Source organism: Seriola dumerili, unplaced genomic scaffold (genome assembly GCF_002260705.1).
Source record: "Seriola dumerili isolate Sdu_G_001 unplaced genomic scaffold, Sdu_1.0 BDQW01000068.1, whole genome shotgun sequence".
Taxonomy (NCBI): Eukaryota; Metazoa; Chordata; class Actinopteri; order Carangiformes; family Carangidae; genus Seriola; species Seriola dumerili.
In genome coordinates this window covers 13,852,215-13,868,865 of record NW_019174323.1, presented here as the reverse complement: position 1 = coordinate 13,868,865, position 16,651 = coordinate 13,852,215, and the positions used below count along the sequence as shown (strand labels likewise).

The following is a 16,651-nucleotide window of genomic DNA, read 5'->3' as shown; positions in this document are numbered from 1 at the left end:
ATTTCCTTATAAAAACAACATTTCCCAAACACCCTTTCTACGTATTCATCCCTAAAGCAGGGCTTACAACCACAAAGTCTTCACAACAGTTGTACAAGTCCAAGCCTCCAATCCTGTTCAGTGCATTGAGAGAGGAGGAAACTTAACCCAACCTCCTCCCTCTAGCCAGACCCCCCGCCCCGCCCCCTCCCCCACAACCCACCCACACACACCCTAAAAAAATCTAAATAAAATATTCTTCTCTGCAAAAGAAAACAACAAAAAAAAGAACAAATATATATGTATACTATTTACAACATGTAATTTTATACATAATGCTGTACAAAGCACACACGCTTGCCCATGCACACATATGCACGCACACCAACATGCACGCACAGTTCAAATAAACAATCCAACTACCTGTACATGTGTCTTCGCACCTGAATAGGAGGATACGAGAGAGAGGTATTGACGTGTATGGCTTGACAGGAGAAAAAAAAAATTGTCGCGTGTTTCCGTCGCGAGGACTGAAAAACCGCACGTTAAGTACTGAATAGATTAATATTCAGAGTGTTAGAGACATACCGACAGTGTGTCATGACGTCATCTTTGCTTGATGAGCACAGGCGTACACGTGCATGACCACACACACACACACACTCATACAATACAAACACACACACGCTAAAGCACTATTTACTTAGAGCTCATTAAATGCTGAACAGGGTCATCGCAGCCACTCTGCAAACACACACACACACACACACACACACACACACACACACACACACACACACACACATTTACACACAAGTCCGAACTACAGTGTTTTTTGGTCCTGTTGGGGATCTGTCGTCAACGTCAAACTACCAGTATAAGACCATTAAAACCATCCAAACCAGTGTGGTTTACAGTAAGTCTGTCCCCTCCGTACTCTCTGCTCTCTGAGTCTGTCTTTGTCTCAGAAAGCCAAGTCTGCCAGCCGCCCCTCCATCGCATATCCAAGCTACTGTACTCCAAAGTGCTCATGTCCACGGGTCCTGTTCGTTTGTTGCAGTAATCTTGTCGCAGTGGTGAGACGCTCTTCTCTTTCAGCCACGGAGACGGGCCTCAGACTCTCGCTGCAACAAGGAGCCACAGTCCACATCTGATAAACAGGTTGAATCTGACACGGATCAGACTTCTCCCCAGAACGAACCAGACTCCTCTTAAGTGCCAGTACTGCTGGGCTTTATCCAGTGGGCTAGCTCCTCCTCTTACAGGGGACAGATCAGTACGCAGAGCCTAAACTCTCGGTTTCCGTCTGCCCCCTGCTCTGCTCTGGAGGACCATCCTGAAGGCCGTCAACTCCAGAGCTCAGGTCAGTATTTAGATTTCTCTCTAGCTGCCGGTGCTAGGACACGATGGCCATGCCGTCTGCGCTGATCAGCTGGCCTGTGGTTGGTTCGTAGGTTCCGGCCAGGTAGAACAGGTCGTTTGCCGCGTTGCCCGGCTTGCGTTCGCGCATCAGGTGATCGTACTCTGCCCTGCTGACCACCTGGCAGCGATGGGAGATGGTCTGCACGTCATTCTCATCCTCGTGGCTCGACTGGTACAAGGCGTTCTACGGTAGAGTCGGGAATAATGGTTGACAAATCAACAGGATAATGTATGCCACAATCAAAACGTTGCATTTACAATTTTTCGTAAGAAAAGTGGAAAGAAGCAAGTTTGTGTTTGGTATTTCCATGGTGCTGGTTTCACTCCCATGCAAACTGTGGGTTTGAGTTTCTGCAAGTGCTGATCTTTTATGTTTTTTCAGCCTTGCTGGATGTTAATATCCATGTACCCAGCTCTTTTTCTCTTTATTCCAAACAAAATCCAATATTGCCAATTGCCTGAAATGCAAAATGCATGATTTCCTGTGCAGCAGGAAAAAGGAAGTAGGAAGTAGGAAGGAGTGACCCGCCCTAGAATGAGTATTTAGAGCCAGTTGAGCCAGATGATCTAAACGGAAGCACCACTCACATCAGATGAGAATAGACAGTAAAAAGAAGCACACTGGTAATATATTTATATGAGGATGACGCAGACTGTTAACTTTGACCATTTCCCATTTTAGAAATTCTACTCGCACTCCTCGGGCTTTACCTTGCCATCGCGGTGTCGCTTCCCCAGGCGAGTCTCCTCTGGGTGGTAGAACCACTTGACCCTGACCACCATGCTGGAGCTCCACGACTCCCAGAGGCTCTCCACTCTGCCCACGTAGGGCAGCTGTGGCCGGCCAGGTGACAGGAACACAGCGCAGTCCCCGACACGCACCGTCTCCTTGCCCCGCACAATGGCCTTGTAAAAAAGCTTGCGGGCTTTGCCCTTCAGACCTCTCCTCTGTCAGAGAGAGAGAGAATAAAAACAGCACCCTCAGTCAATTTATTCAGTGTGGAAGGCTTATTTCACCACCAGCCTCATTTCAGAAATTAATTTGAGTTTTTGTTTGTTTTGCTAAACCCAGTCTACCAAAATATAGGAGGATTTAATATGTTTTTCCATTTCGAATCCAAAAAAATGCTTCTAGCCAAAAAATATGGTAGTTCAACTTTTTTAATTTATTTCTTCTTCTTCTTCTTTTTTTAAGTGTTCAGTGCCAAACACTGATTGGGTTACGATTGAGTTACAGGAGCATATCGGTAATTCACTTTTAACCTGATGAGGCAATACCACTGAAACTCACCTATGAGTTGTGATAACAGTAACCATAACCTGGATAACACACCTACATTTGTGTTTCCCCTTTTGATTTGTTGGGGCATGTACACACTAAAAAAGGATACAGTCGTGTTTATAAAGCAAACTGCATGGAAGCCGAGAGTGGCAAAGGTTGCTCAAACCGTTTTGTTCTGTTATCTCAGGATCGTGACTTAATAATCAGGATAACAAACTCGGAGATTAACCACACCAAGTAAGGCTGATAGTGGTGCCAATGTGTGCAGAGCCTGAGTCAGAATAAGCAGTCGTGAGAGAGAGATCATATTTGATCATTGCATTTACTGTATGTAATCAAGGTGTGACACAGCAGACACCGCCACAACAATCAGCCGCCTACTGAAGCTGTGACTTTAAGTAGGTTACAGATACCAAGACAATCGTAAAGTGTGATCATGAGAAAAAACTGTCAGGATTTCATTGTAATGGGATGTAGTAATGAGAGATCACAGCTGTTCTGCAGCAAAGTGACAAAAAGAAGAAAGATTTGGGAAAAACAACAAATTCAGAGATTATTCAACAACAAAGAAAGAACATATTAAAATACAAATACAATCCAAATGTGTTCTTACCTGTGTGGGGTTGCCGGACCATTTCCACAGCTGGCGTCCAGGCAGCAGGGGAGCCATGTTGGGCAGAGGCTCAGGTGAAGACATCCTCTGCCTCTTAGCTGTTGCCGGGTCCTTGGAGGAAGGTTTCGGCTGCTGGCTCACAGGACTGTTTTGGCTCTGATGGTGGCTGTTAGGAACCCCGTCCTTCCTCTTTAGCTGGGTCTTAGCTGTGCTACTGTTAGCCACCATACTTCCTTTGGACATGAACTCCTTCCTGTCTTCTGCTCTGTCAGCCCTCACCTTTGACCCCGAGACGGCCATGCTGGCTTTAGCCACGTAGCCGTGAGCAGGGGCTGAGGCAGAGGCAGAGGGAGAGGAGCTGGAGGTGGTAGGGTCAGGGTTTAGGAGGTCGGAGGTCATGTTCTGCCTGTGCTTGTGTTTGTCCTGCTGGAGCAGTGCACGGCGCAGCAGCACAGAGGACGACTCTTCATCAGAGGAGTAGGAGGAATCGTTGTCGGAGGAGCAGAGGGACGAGGAGGAGATGGAACCGGAGGAGGAAGAGGAAGAAGAAGATGACGTGAAGCAGACGGAGAGACGAGAGGGAAAACGACCACCGCGGTGAGGTGGGACTCCCGCACTACGTGCATCAGCATCTTGGCCTTCATCCTCATCGTCCTCATCCAGCTCAGAGTAGGAGCTGGGGCAGTCGCTCGGGTAGTCCAAACTGTAATCCCCACCTTGGACTCCGAGACCAGCTGACAGAAGATCCTTTCTTAGAGGTGGAGCGCCCTTTAGAAGAGCCTCAGACCGGGCCCCAGCACCGTCTCTTTCCCCTCCTCCCTTCTTGCCATCCTTCACCAGGAGGGACGGGTGGATGTATCGTAGTGGTGCTCCTGCAGAGGCGAGGCTCTTTCCTACTCTCCCTCCGCTCCCTCCGAGTCGAAGCAAGGCCTTGCTGTTCTTTGTTTTAGGAGATGTCACTCCTTCATGGTCAAGCTTCACCAGGAACTGTTTCCTGTCGCGTTCGCTCACTGGCTTCCTGTTCCCAGCTGCCATTGCCATGGTGACAGCTGAGGAGGAAGAGGAGGACGAGGAGTCCCGGAGACCCATGGAAGCAACTGAGGTGACGGGTCGCCCGGCTCCAGAGCTTCCACCGCTTCCGAAGGTGGAGTAGCCGTTGGCAATGCTACTGAATGAGTCGACTACAAAAGGAGAGCCAAAGATGCCTTTGATGGGGGTCGGAGCTGCAAGAGGGTGGGAGGCGGGCCGATGAAACAAACCCAAGTCCCGCTCTCGTATTCTCCTCTGGGTCTTACGGGACGTCCCGTTGAAGAGGAAGAAGTCAACCGGCGGCCTCTTCCTAGGCACAGACCAGTTCAACAAGGAAGTGGTGCTTTTGGTTACAGTGTCTGTTACTGATGTCGGCGCGCTGGCGGTCTTAGGCACTGAGTGGATTTTCTTCGGTCTGCCAACTGAAAAAGGAGCCAGCAACAGAGAGGAGTTATAATCAATATGAAGTGACAGGTCTCAGGACCATACTGAGATTAATTGTAGAACTAAGAGCTTTGGGGAAACTTAATATCTTTATCTCCTTGATCTTCCCCTGGCCAGGTACATTTCGACACATACATTACTCACACTGCAACAAACCTGGTAAACCTGTCTCTCCCCCCCAAGCCCAACTGTCACCCTGACTTTGTGATCAGTTACATGTATGTTGCTTAACTTCAAAAAGCACGCGGCTGACACTTCATAAAATCATAATTAATCATGTAGTCATATGGGAACAAGTGACAGGCAGCAAACAAGGAAGTTTAATTTACGAGTCTTTCGTTTTATGTAACTGACTCAGAGGCATCTGATAATAATTGGTCGACAGGTGGAACTGTGAGCGAGGCATTGTTTGGGGGAATTTTGGCCTGAAGAGTCGTTCGTCTGTGCGTATATGTAATGTATTAACTAGTTAGACCAGTGCGACACAGACAACACATCAAAGGAGTGATGTTCACTGGATTCCTCAGACAGTTCATAAACCAAAGACTGTGTAATAGCTGATTAAAAATGATTAAATGTTGTGTCCTCCCCCTCACCTGGTCGTTTCTCCTGGGGCCTCCCTGCTTGCTCCTCATTGGCTGGTTTTTCTGTAGGTGTATCTTTCTTCTCCTGCGTGGACCCTCGTCGACCGCGGCGACCGGGTGAGATCAGAAGGGCGGGAGAGGGTTCCGCACCTGACAGAGAAGAGTTGTTTAATGGTGGCATTCATTTATTCATTCATTCCTTTGTTTAGCATGCACTACCCCCCCCCCCTCACTCTCCAGACGGCCACACTCACAGCGGATCTGGTATCCGGGGGGCAGGAGTCTGATGTTTGGGAGGGAGATCCTTCCTCTGTCTCCGTCATCAAACTCCACCATCACACTGCCCTCCTTCTCCGCCTCACCCGGACCTCCTGAAGCACAGCACAGAGAGGAGGATATGAGCTGTGTGTGCGTGTGAATGTGCGTGCGTGCGTGCGCGTGAGCGTGAGCGTATGCAAAGAGTGAGGTGGTCAGTGCATGTCGCGCACCTCGGTGGACATATCCGGGGTAAAGACAGCGAGAGCGCTCGCTCCAGTAGGCACAAACTCGCGTCCCTGCGGTCAGGATGGCCTCAGTCTGGGGCCGCACGTCTAACACCTGGAAAAAACAGGAAATAAACTGTGTAACTCTTGTGGAGTTTGAGTTAAAACGACCCACAGCTGCCACAATACTGCTGATTGTAATAAATACTAAGGAGCTGAAACTCACAGCTTCCTGTAGCAGTTGCTCCAACGAGTAGATCCTGGGGCGATTCCCTCGCTCCCCCTCGATGACAACACTGAATCTAAAGAAAAAAAAACAAAACAAAAAAAAAAAGGAAGGAAAAGGAAATTAATGAAAAATAAAAAATTGCTCAAAAACCAAAACCACCATTTCAATTTGTAAGTTATAATTTCATATTTACTCTAACAACCTTGCTGCGAGATTTCAAGGTTGTCTTTTAGAAAATAGGGTTTTTGTCGTGAGTGCTCAGTTACTCTACAGGCAGCTGTGTTGGCTGCCACTGCTGTGTGTCTTGGCTTTGTAGTCGTCTAGACTTCTTGTTTGTCAAGATTCTCACAGCTGCCAGGCATTTAACTAGCGCTAAGCTAAGTTTTCAGCTCTCTTGTAAATCAGACTTGGGTCTTGTCGCAATATGTCATTTTAGTGCTAAACTAAAGATTTTGAGACAGCAGGTCCTGTGATTAATCGACAGCTTAAACAATGGTCATACGTGACACTCGCTGTGGGTGAGGGGCCTCACTTTCTGCTACAAAACCTAGTGGAAATCTCTGCGCTCTTTTTTATAGGTTTTATTGCATCTGTGCAGTGACAGCAGCGAAGCAGGGTCTTACATGTCGGGCAGATCCAGAGTTTGGACGCAGGCGGCGTACAGCAGCTCGTCCTCCTTAGAGATCAGGATCTTCAGCCCGTCCACCAGCATCTCTTTGCTCAGCACACAGTTTGGCAGGGCTGCAGGGGGGGGGGGGGGGGGGGGTGAGATGTACATAATTTGTGAGTGTGGTGAATAATTGCTATGTGTAGTGATGAGGAGGGACAAAGAGGCAGAGGTCTGTGTGTGTGTGTGTGTGTCTGTCTGTGTGTGTGTGTGTGTGTGTGTCTGTCTGTGTGTGTGTGTGTGTGTGTGTGTGTGTGTGTGTGTGTGTGTGTGTGTGTGAAAAGGATCCAACACGATTTTAAAACTTGCATGTGTGTGTGTAATTATAAATGATGTGTCACTGTTTCTGCCTACCGGGTATTCGGCAAGGCATGTTGGGAGGAAGGTGGATCGACTTCTTCTCCTTTGCCTCCTCCTCCTCCTCCTCCTCTTCCTCCTCCTCTTCTTCCTCCTCCTCCTCCTCCTCTCCCTCAGAGAAGCTGCTTTCCTCATCCAAGCGAAAGCCGTCATCAGCCGCAAAGCTCTGCAGGAGTCGGCTCACCGCGTGGCCCTTGGCCTGGGCGGGAAACAGGATGTGACATCAGTGGGCAGAAAAAGGCAGGACATGGCATCATTTCATTATGCGCCCAAACGAATCACTGGTAAACGGGACCTGCAGGTGAGTGAATGTCTTTTCCAGTCTGATGTGACTGATGTGGTAAATCCATCAGTGAAAAGCAACCGCAGGCACCAACGCCTCTTGTAATGCGACACCTCAATTAAGTCTGCAGGATTTTTTTCCGCTCAGCTGTCATCGTTCACTCGAAGTTCAGAGGTCGCAGTCGGTAATAACTGCAGCTCTTGACCTGGTAAGACTTTAGCGTTTTGCTCAAGGACACTTCAGCAGGAAGCCTCAACCCTAATTTACATTCTCACTTCAGACACACACACACACACGCACACACATACACACACACACACACACACACACACACAAACACACATCTCCAGACCGGTTTAAGCTAGTCTATCCAAAGATGATTGATGACAGAGGATGGAAAGTCAGCTCGCCCAACAGGTTTCTGCTTGTATCTAAGCTTTCTAAAGAAAAGACCATAATATTCAATGCAAGAGAGATGTTGTGTGTGCGTGTGGGTGTGTGTGTGTGTGTTGTGGGTGTGTGTGGGCGTGTGTGTGTGTGTTGTCTCTTGGAGTTTTCCACATCAGGAGACCATATATTTTAGTGACAGAAGTTTCGTCACCAGAGGGCATGGGTGATCATTTCCCTTTAGTGGTGGTGTTGTGTGTGTGTGTGTGTGTGTGTGTGTGTGTAGGAATGTATGGGTGTGTGTAAGGTTATGGCCAATGATTATCTTTATACTTCTGCGTTTGGTTTGGAGTTATGTGTTTTTGGACATTCCCTCACGATGACTCAAAGACTAAAGCAACCTCGGGGCATTTCTCATTAAAATGAATGCGGGTGTCTCGCCAACGGCTGCCTGCATGAATACAACGGGCCCAGTGGTGTGTTAGCACAGCAGGCACGCATGCAAACACGCACCTATAACAAGAGCAAATGGTATATTTGAAAAAGTGACGGATTTACAGCCATTGGTAGGTAATGTCAGTGTTAATCTGCAGGATTTTCAACCTTCCTGTCAGGGTGTGGCTCGCTTCAACAAGGAAGGAGTGAACGTGAGGCGAGGGCTTTTCCAAATTCCTCCCTGCTTCTCTCGTTCTCAGCACAAGGCCAAAGGGAGTAACCTTTCTCTGAGTCACCTTCCCTCCTTTTCTCACATTTCCAGTCACCCGCTGTCTGAACCGAAAACCTCTCCTGACCACTGTTGGGTTCGTTACACAGAAACCAGCGTGTCCCTCTCTGCTCATTAACTCATTTCAAAAGTAATGTAATTACCTTGCTTACAACTCTGTGGCAGCAGTAATATATTGTTACACTCTTTCCGTTACACTTGTAAAATTGGCAATTGCATTTCACCTTTTCCCTAATCAATTCCCGTTCCCGTGTGCTTCTGTGTGAATGAGCAGGAGAAAGAAAATAGATCCTATCCCCTATAAAAAGGATGTTGAGCATGTAGTTGCACAGCTTCCTGACTGTGACATCCACCACAAATATCGTCCGTTTTCTTCGCAAGTTAAGCTCCAATTGGCAGAATATGTGTGAATGATTTTATAACTTCAGAGCAGAAAAACAACTTCCTAAACGTGATCAACAGGTATCACGCTCAGGAAGCTGTAGAAGGTTTTTTAAAAAAGAATAAAAAATGGGAAAGAAACACTGTATTTCAATGCTGTCTAGGTCCCATGACACAGACGTGCACAGGTGAAGCTGTTGGGAAGGAAATGCAAGATGCAAATACCAGTGATGAGGGTGTAACAGAGAGGTGATGGAGTAGTGCCATAAATCACTGCTGTCAGGGGGTAATTTACTTACTTAAACAGTTGTCGCTGGCAAAAGCAGAATATTGCTGTCTCACCGTAATGTTACACGTCACCAGCCGACACCGGTAATGTCTGGCAAGTGTAATGTCTCACCTTGCCCAGAATGCCCTGTCCTGCTGAGGTCTTCTTCACGGCTTCCTTGCAGCTCCTGTTTGCTTCTGTCAGAGCTCCGTGGTTCCCCCGGCCGTTCCCAAATCTGCAGCCCACAGATGACACGCCACAGCTGGGCAGAGATGCTCTTTTAGTCCCCTGGTGGTCTGGACGTCTCCTCTCTGAGCTGGCGAGGCTCGGCCTTCTCGGTGCTCTCCTGTGATCTATACTGGGCACGCCCCCCATGCCTGAGGTTGAAGGGGTATTACATGAATATGAGGTAATTTCATTTTTTTTTGTCTTTTCCAGTTCTTGGAAGCTACATAACAGTTATCTGACAATTGTCTGAGCTTATTAGATTGCTCTAGATGAGTTAAATAAACAAAGACTCCCTCTAGTTTCTTGGCCGTCATATCAACACTACACGTCTGTTCCTCCGTGAACACATCACTAGAAAGCACTTATAGCTGTACACAAATCACCCATGATACCCATAAACGAGTTAACACTGTCACTGTTGGGTGAAACCTGGCATGTCCAACCTGAAATCAGCCGTATCTTTAGCAAAACCAACAGTTTTTCCCCCTTTTGATTTCGAAAAGTAAAACAAATGTAGAGTTCAGTTACAGGTTTTATTTGACAGCAGCACATATGAAAAATACATATAAAAATCTCACCAGTTGGCCCTGGTCTCTTACTCCTGGCTTTCTGGTTTGTTTGGAGCTTGGAGGACTGTGAAGAAAAAGGTGCAATCCCGGCAGGGTTTGCAGGAGTTTCTTTAGAGGATGAGCCAATCTTGGTGTCACCGGCTCCATCTTCGCTGTCGTAGCTGCCGTCCTCCTCCTCCTCTGTGGAATCACAACATCAGTTTGATCCGTCAGAAAGCTTCAAGTGATCTAAATGTAAGTACTGCTAACTAAAGCCACTTGACAAGATGTATTGACAGTGAGCCTTCAATATTCCTCCAGCATCTACAGTTCAGTTCAAAAGCCTGTGGCAGAACTCACATAATCGTAAACACAAAGACAGAGGAGCAAACAGAGAAGTGTTGGCAGTGACTGCATGTTTGATCAAACTCTGATTAATTCCTGCTTTAATGACTGCACAATAATGCACTGCTTGTTCCTTAGCTGCAGTGACAGGAAGCAAATGTTGGCACACATGCACAGATGTAGCGCTGCATGCACGCGCACACACGCACGCACACACACGCACACAGAGTGTTATTGGCAGCTGTGTGTCACTGACTGTGGGGGTCGTGTCGGGTGTCGACACATCTCTGACACACTTGTCACTTACATGGCGTTCTCGTCAACACTTTGCCCCAGCCACACACACACACACACACACACACACACACACACTCACACACACACAAATACTGACACACACACATACACACATTTAATCACAACTTCTCCATGCCATCAAGGTCGTGAGGTCTGTCAGATTCTACCGTTCTCCTGAAGTTTTGTTCATTTCATATTCGACCTTCCTCTCCTGTGAGGCATTCGTTTAAAAGTCAGGAGCAGTGTCATTGCGTCTGCTCAACTCCAAGGCCTCCGAGGAGGGCATTTTCACGAGGCTGGGGAGGTGAGGAAGAGAGAGGGGAGGGTTGGGGTGTGACATTCTGACCGGGGCCAGAGCGAGCTCACGTTACCGTACGGCGTTGAGGGCAGGGGTGGCTGTGTTGCATGCCTGTGGCAAGTCGTTAACGGTTTTAACGGTGTGACAGACGAGCTGGGAAGTGAGAGGAGGCCCCCGATGACGGCAGACATCTCACTCTCAGACACTTGATGTGCACACACACATGCACACAAACACACACACGCAGACATACTCTCATACTCTCATAGTGAAATCTCACAATGTCTGGGCGATGCTCTTTCAGCCAAATCGACACTGCTTGACTCATAACTCACTGGAAACGTTCTTTTTCACAATAAATGAAAAATAAACGGCCTTTTGAATGTTCATCTTTGTTCTTTGCAGCCAAGTTCTCATCTGGAGGATCCTTATTTGGCTGGAAACATTGAGAAAATGTGTGTGACCTGCACAGAAACTCACCGTGCTCTGAGCTCTCGTTGTCACTCTTCTCTTCCCTAACTTCCAGTTTCTCAGAGGCCCGGCCGTCCTTGTGATGAGCTCTGTTCAGGTCCACACCCATCAACACTTTGGGCTTCCGACCTCTCTTCCTCTTCATGGTCTGACCGGCTTCCCAGTCCTGCCGAGGGTCTGATGGATCAACGGCAGGGGTAGAGTTTAGTTTTGCAGTGCAACCTAACGAACAAGTGAGTATGTGAACTTTGTATGCTCCCTCTGCCCCCCCCACCTTTCCCTCCTTGTCTGCAGTGACTCTTGGGCGTCTCCGATGCTCCAGGGTCCCCTCTGCAGTGCAGCGTGCCTGCTGACGGTGCACCACGCTGGGCCGCAGCCTTCTGCTTCAGCTGGGTGACCCGCCTGGCCAGCCTGGAGCTCAGGGTGCTGGGCCGACCTCTGTGCTTACAGCAAGCTTTCATCTGTAGATGGGGAGCGGAACAGCTAATTATTGACTCATTTCTTTGCACTAATTGAAACATCCAGGAGAGAAGAGAAAAAAAACATTAGCAGCAGGAAGTGGTTGTCAGTGTGTGTGTGTGTGTGTGGATGAACCAGGAGAGACTGCAGAGGGACTGACCTGTGCAGCACTCAGGCTGTTGAATGCATGATTGGAAATTTTCTTCCTGGCTTTTTCCTCCAGCAAATTCAGCCCAGCCCTGGAAAACATAAAAGCACAGCAGAGGCGCACTTAAATAAGATATTATCATACATAAAACGGATTACAGAATTAATCTGATCACACATTTCTTTTCTCTCGAGGATGATATTCTGTCTAACTCTGCCTCTCTCCGCTCTCTTCTCTCTAGTTTCACTTCCCTCTCTGTTGGGTTCATTCATTGTCTCACTCTCTTCCCACTCTTCTTCTCTTTCTCATAACTTTGATGAGGTAAGAGACAGGCTCTGTCGGCCGTCTGCGCAGTTTAACGGCAAACACAGAAATATTCAGCAACCGTGTGAATATGAAACTCTGCTGAATCACCACATGAAAGGATAAGAATTATCTGGTGTGAAGGAGAGAGGAGAAGAGACAGAGAGAGGCCGAGGGAGGAGGAGAATGGTTGAGGGGGGGAGGGGAAAGAGACAGAGAAAGAGATGAAGCAGTCTCGGGGGAGTCTGTCCGTTGACCGGAGCTTCAGGGCTCAATCGATAAACACTAACCTCTATTGAACACTACTCCTCCCTTCCTCTCTCTCTCTTCCTCTCTCTCTTCATTGTATGCATGCTCTCTCACACCACTGGCAGCCAGCATGCACACACACACACACACTCTGTTAGCAGCTATGTCTGAGGCAGGTGAATCCTATATTCCCACAGAGGGAAGGTTTGACTCTCAGCATCTCCACTCCCAGGAGAGGAGAGAGGAGAGAGGAGAGAGGGGAGAGGGGAGAGGGGAGGGAAAAAAGGGAAGAGATCTATCTATCTAAAAAAACCTGAAAGATTTGGACCACATCTGTCTGTTGCAATCGCCCTGCCTGACCCTCTGAGCTTCTAAGCCTCTCAGTTTACACCATGTCACGTCCTAACCTACTGCACAGTCACTGTGAATGTGCACTGCTATACATACTAGATATTTCCCCAAAAAGTGTGTGTTCACTACTTGCATACTCATGGTTTGGGCTGTGGGGCCCTTTGTCCTAGTTAAGTGAAATCTCATGCAATGATATTTTAAATAGTCTGCTTCCAACTTTGTGGGAACATTTTGTTGGAAGTCGTTTCCTACGGTGGCCCTATTGCCCAAATGTGACTTTAGAAGTTAAAACCACTGAATAACAAGCGCGTCCCAGCCAGGTTCAGCGCTTTTTAAAGTTATTTTTTGCCTTATTTCTGATAGCGAGAGTGAGAGAGAGACAGGAAAGTCAGGGGGAGAGAGAGAGAGTGGATGATATGGTGCAAAGGGCCACGGGTTGGACTTGAACCCGGGCTGCTGCTGTTAGGTTCTCAGAGAAAGCAGCGTGGTTGTTGTCCATATACAGTGCAAGTGTGTACCGAGAGTAATCGTTGGTTCAGTTTCAAAAGGTTGTTACTCTCTCACTCTCACACCGTTTCATTTCACCACACAACTCTCACGAGAAGATGAAAGTATAAACAGACGATACAACGCTTGTTAATAACAACAGAAATGCTGCTCACGCACATCGTGTCCAGCTCTACTAATTAAACAAGTTCTGTGTGTGTGTGTGTGTGTGTGTGTGTGTGTGTGTGTGTTGCAACGGCATGTATGACTAAAGCCTTTCATTGTCATTTTCATTAGCGCCTTCTAATCATAGTAACCGTGACAAACCTCTAGTTTCACTAATCATTTTATCAAGGCGAGGGGTGCACATGCTAACAGAGGTGGGGCAGCATGAGAAAACACATTTATCATGATGAACGCTGAACACCGACTCTGTGAGTGTGTGTCTTCCAGCTTCGTGCGTATGTGCAGGAATGCGTGCACATGTAAGGTGTTAACTAATGCGTGGTTGTGTGTTGCAGCCGGTGAGGGTGGTGTTGAGTCGTTTATCACTGTAATAACTGTACATCACGACTTTGTCCAGCTGTATTAATGTATGCTGGAGGTTCACATTGAATCAGGACATAATCAATGCAAGTGATAAATATGATTAAAAGTGATTAATGATGATTAATGAAGGCCTCATCTCCATTACATTCTCGCATTTAAAATCACACCCAGCTTACAGCTTCCATCACATAACCCACCGCGTGTAAGTGTGTGTGTGTGTGTGTATGTGTGTGTGTGTGTGTGTGTGTGAGCAGCTCCTTCCAGTGCCCAATCAAGCAAATCATCAGCTATAGAGCATTCGAATCAATTCAGCTGAAGAAGAACTTCTTGAAAATCAACCGTGCCTTTCACTAAAAACACAAACAGAAATCAGGATGAATGAGCGAGGCTTGCCAATCACGCTGATTATACTGACGCAATATCAGAGGACTGACCTGAGTCTTTTGGAAGTCTCTGCAGCAGCTGGGCCGGGGGTGGACTTGCGCTTGCGGGGGCGACCGGGCCCCCGGCGGGCAGGGCTACGAGACGTCTCCTCTTTCCTGCAGAGAGGAACACAAGAAGGGGGAGGAGAAGGAAGACGGAGAGAGAGAGAGAGAGAGAGAGAGAGAGAGATCAAAGACACAGTCTGGACAGCAAGAGAAATCAGGAGGAAACTTGTATCGGCTACAGGTCAAACTGCATTAGGTATGAGCAGGCAGCAAGTCCTGATAAATCAGGAGGATGCAGCATGACAGCAGAACTGCGAATGTTGGAATGCACGATTCAATTTAGACAAAAAGAAGAGTGTGTGTGTGTGTGTGTGTGTGTGTGTGTGTGTGTGTGTGTGTGTGTGTGTGTGTGTGTGTGTGTGTGTGTTCTCTCTGCTCACTGGTGGTCGTGTTTCCTCTGTAGCTTGGCCAGTTCTCTCTGTTTCTCTTTGTAGCGGCGCTGTAGCTCAGCCAGCTGGACACGCATGGCCAGCTCCTCCCCTCCCATCGTCTCCATGGAGCCCTTCACTGGGCACACCTGACACACACACACACACACGCACAAAAACACACACACACACACACAAAAACAGAGGAATTTGAATGCTGAAAACAAACTGAGTTCAACAGTCTTTGGACATATGAAGTCGCCAGCTTGTGTTTGTGCAGCTTGTTGATTAGATGGAGTTCTCACCAGTTTGATCCCTGAAGCGGCTCATTTTTTGTTAACCGACAACATCCGCCCTCGAAGGCAAGGGTTTCTGGGAGATCGAACTGGTGCTCCGTGTTAAAATATTTGCAAACATGACGATATGTAGGTAACTAGAACTTAAAGAACTTCAGTTCCAGTTAAAATAAAAAATATTCTTTGCTAATAAAAATCAGATTTTGTGAGAAATTCACATAAAAAATAAACAATCTAATTTAAATTAAAAGCTACACATTTTATTTGATCACTTACAAGCTAATTTTATTTGTCCAGTATTACTCAACACACAGTGATGTACGCTGCAGTGTTTCCATGAAAAACTGATTGTCTGGGTGCATATGGATGAGTTTGATGTCCATGTTTGCATCACTGAGGATAACCAACGGATGATTTGTGCTAATTTCTTACTTGGAATAAAATTGTCAGATAAAAAACTGTAAATGTTTGTAAATGTCAGACAACCTTCTCTCTGTAGCATGTTTTTTTTCTTCTTTTTTGTTTAGGCTAAGTAAAAAACAAATGAGGTGTGTGTCCATTGTTCAACACTCTCCTACATTTTCAGCCTGAATGATTTATGTTTGCATGCATAAAACAAAATACACATTCGCTAAAACCTCACCGGCTCGTGGCGAGGCGTCCAGCTGCACTTCCTGCGCAGGTTGAGCCTTTTCCTGATTGGACACTGCTGGTCCACCCCCACATCCGCAGCCCCTCCCCCCATCTCCAGGGCACGGGCGGCCGCCAGCGTCGCCAGACTGTGGAGGTCAAAGGTCAGCATGTCCTCACCTGCACGGAGACGGATTGTTGTGGTTTAAGATTGGTGCATCAGAGCGGCTGACACCGTGTTATAAAACATGTTGCGCGCTGAGCGGATTTATTTCTGGAGTGATGAAACCATGCCTTGAAAAGTGGTGATATTTACGATATTAGCTGGGTAGTTTATTTGATGTATACTGGTGTTCATGCCTAATCGTACACAAACAACACAAACACACACACATGCACACATGTGGGGGAGTGCTAGAGAACGATCTCTACATCTGTCACTGTCATTAACTCTGTCATTGTCACAGCACCAGCAGATGAAACAGAATATTCATGAGACAGTGCGCACACACACACACACATACACACACACGCACACATGCATGTAAAAACACACACATAAACCTATGCAAATAAATCACACTCATTCTGAACACACACATTCTCCAACAACATTGACGGAGCTGCACAGACACGAGCATGAGTGTGTGTGTGTGTGAGGGAGAACTGGAGAGAAGGAGAACAACAGACAGGAGGGAGGAGGAGGAGTGCAATGCAGTGAGATGAAGGGGGGAGGGGATGGGGAGTAAAGGGGAGGAGAAGCAATAAGAGGCAAAGTGTTTATTGAGCTATCTATTTATTCTCCTACATCTCCTCATTATGGACATGGACAGAATCCAATTTCCCCCTTCGAGGAGAGGAGAGGAGAGGAGAGGAGAGGAGAGGAGAGGAGAGGGATGTAGGGGAAGTAAAAACAACACAAGAAATGAGGTGGAAGATAACAGAAGAAGAGAGGAAAAGGAAAGACATAAATGTAAAGAGATTATTTTTTACCTAAGAAAGCAAA

General features: G+C 47.2%; 1 protein-coding gene across 1 annotated transcript in view; it reads right to left on the bottom strand.

Moving 5' to 3' along the window:
• Window positions 1-916: 916 nt before the first annotated feature.
• The window catches only part of bahcc1 (BAH domain and coiled-coil containing 1), a 52,455-nt gene continuing 36,720 nt past the window's right edge, over window positions 917-16,651 (bottom strand). The window contains 19 exon segments of the mRNA XM_022743231.1: window positions 917-1,585; window positions 2,113-2,349; window positions 3,297-4,747; window positions 5,366-5,503; window positions 5,608-5,724; window positions 5,842-5,950; window positions 6,062-6,137; window positions 6,688-6,805; window positions 7,086-7,287; window positions 8,160-8,228; window positions 8,230-8,271; window positions 9,264-9,543; window positions 9,940-10,108; window positions 11,328-11,432; window positions 11,593-11,812; window positions 12,535-12,660; window positions 14,294-14,402; window positions 14,732-14,868; window positions 15,659-15,825. Of these exon segments, the coding sequence (XP_022598952.1) occupies window positions 1,376-1,585; window positions 2,113-2,349; window positions 3,297-4,747; window positions 5,366-5,503; window positions 5,608-5,724; window positions 5,842-5,950; window positions 6,062-6,137; window positions 6,688-6,805; window positions 7,086-7,287; window positions 8,160-8,228; window positions 8,230-8,271; window positions 9,264-9,543; window positions 9,940-10,108; window positions 11,328-11,432; window positions 11,593-11,812; window positions 12,535-12,660; window positions 14,294-14,402; window positions 14,732-14,868; window positions 15,659-15,825 (4,082 nt within the window). The 3' untranslated portion in view covers window positions 917-1,375.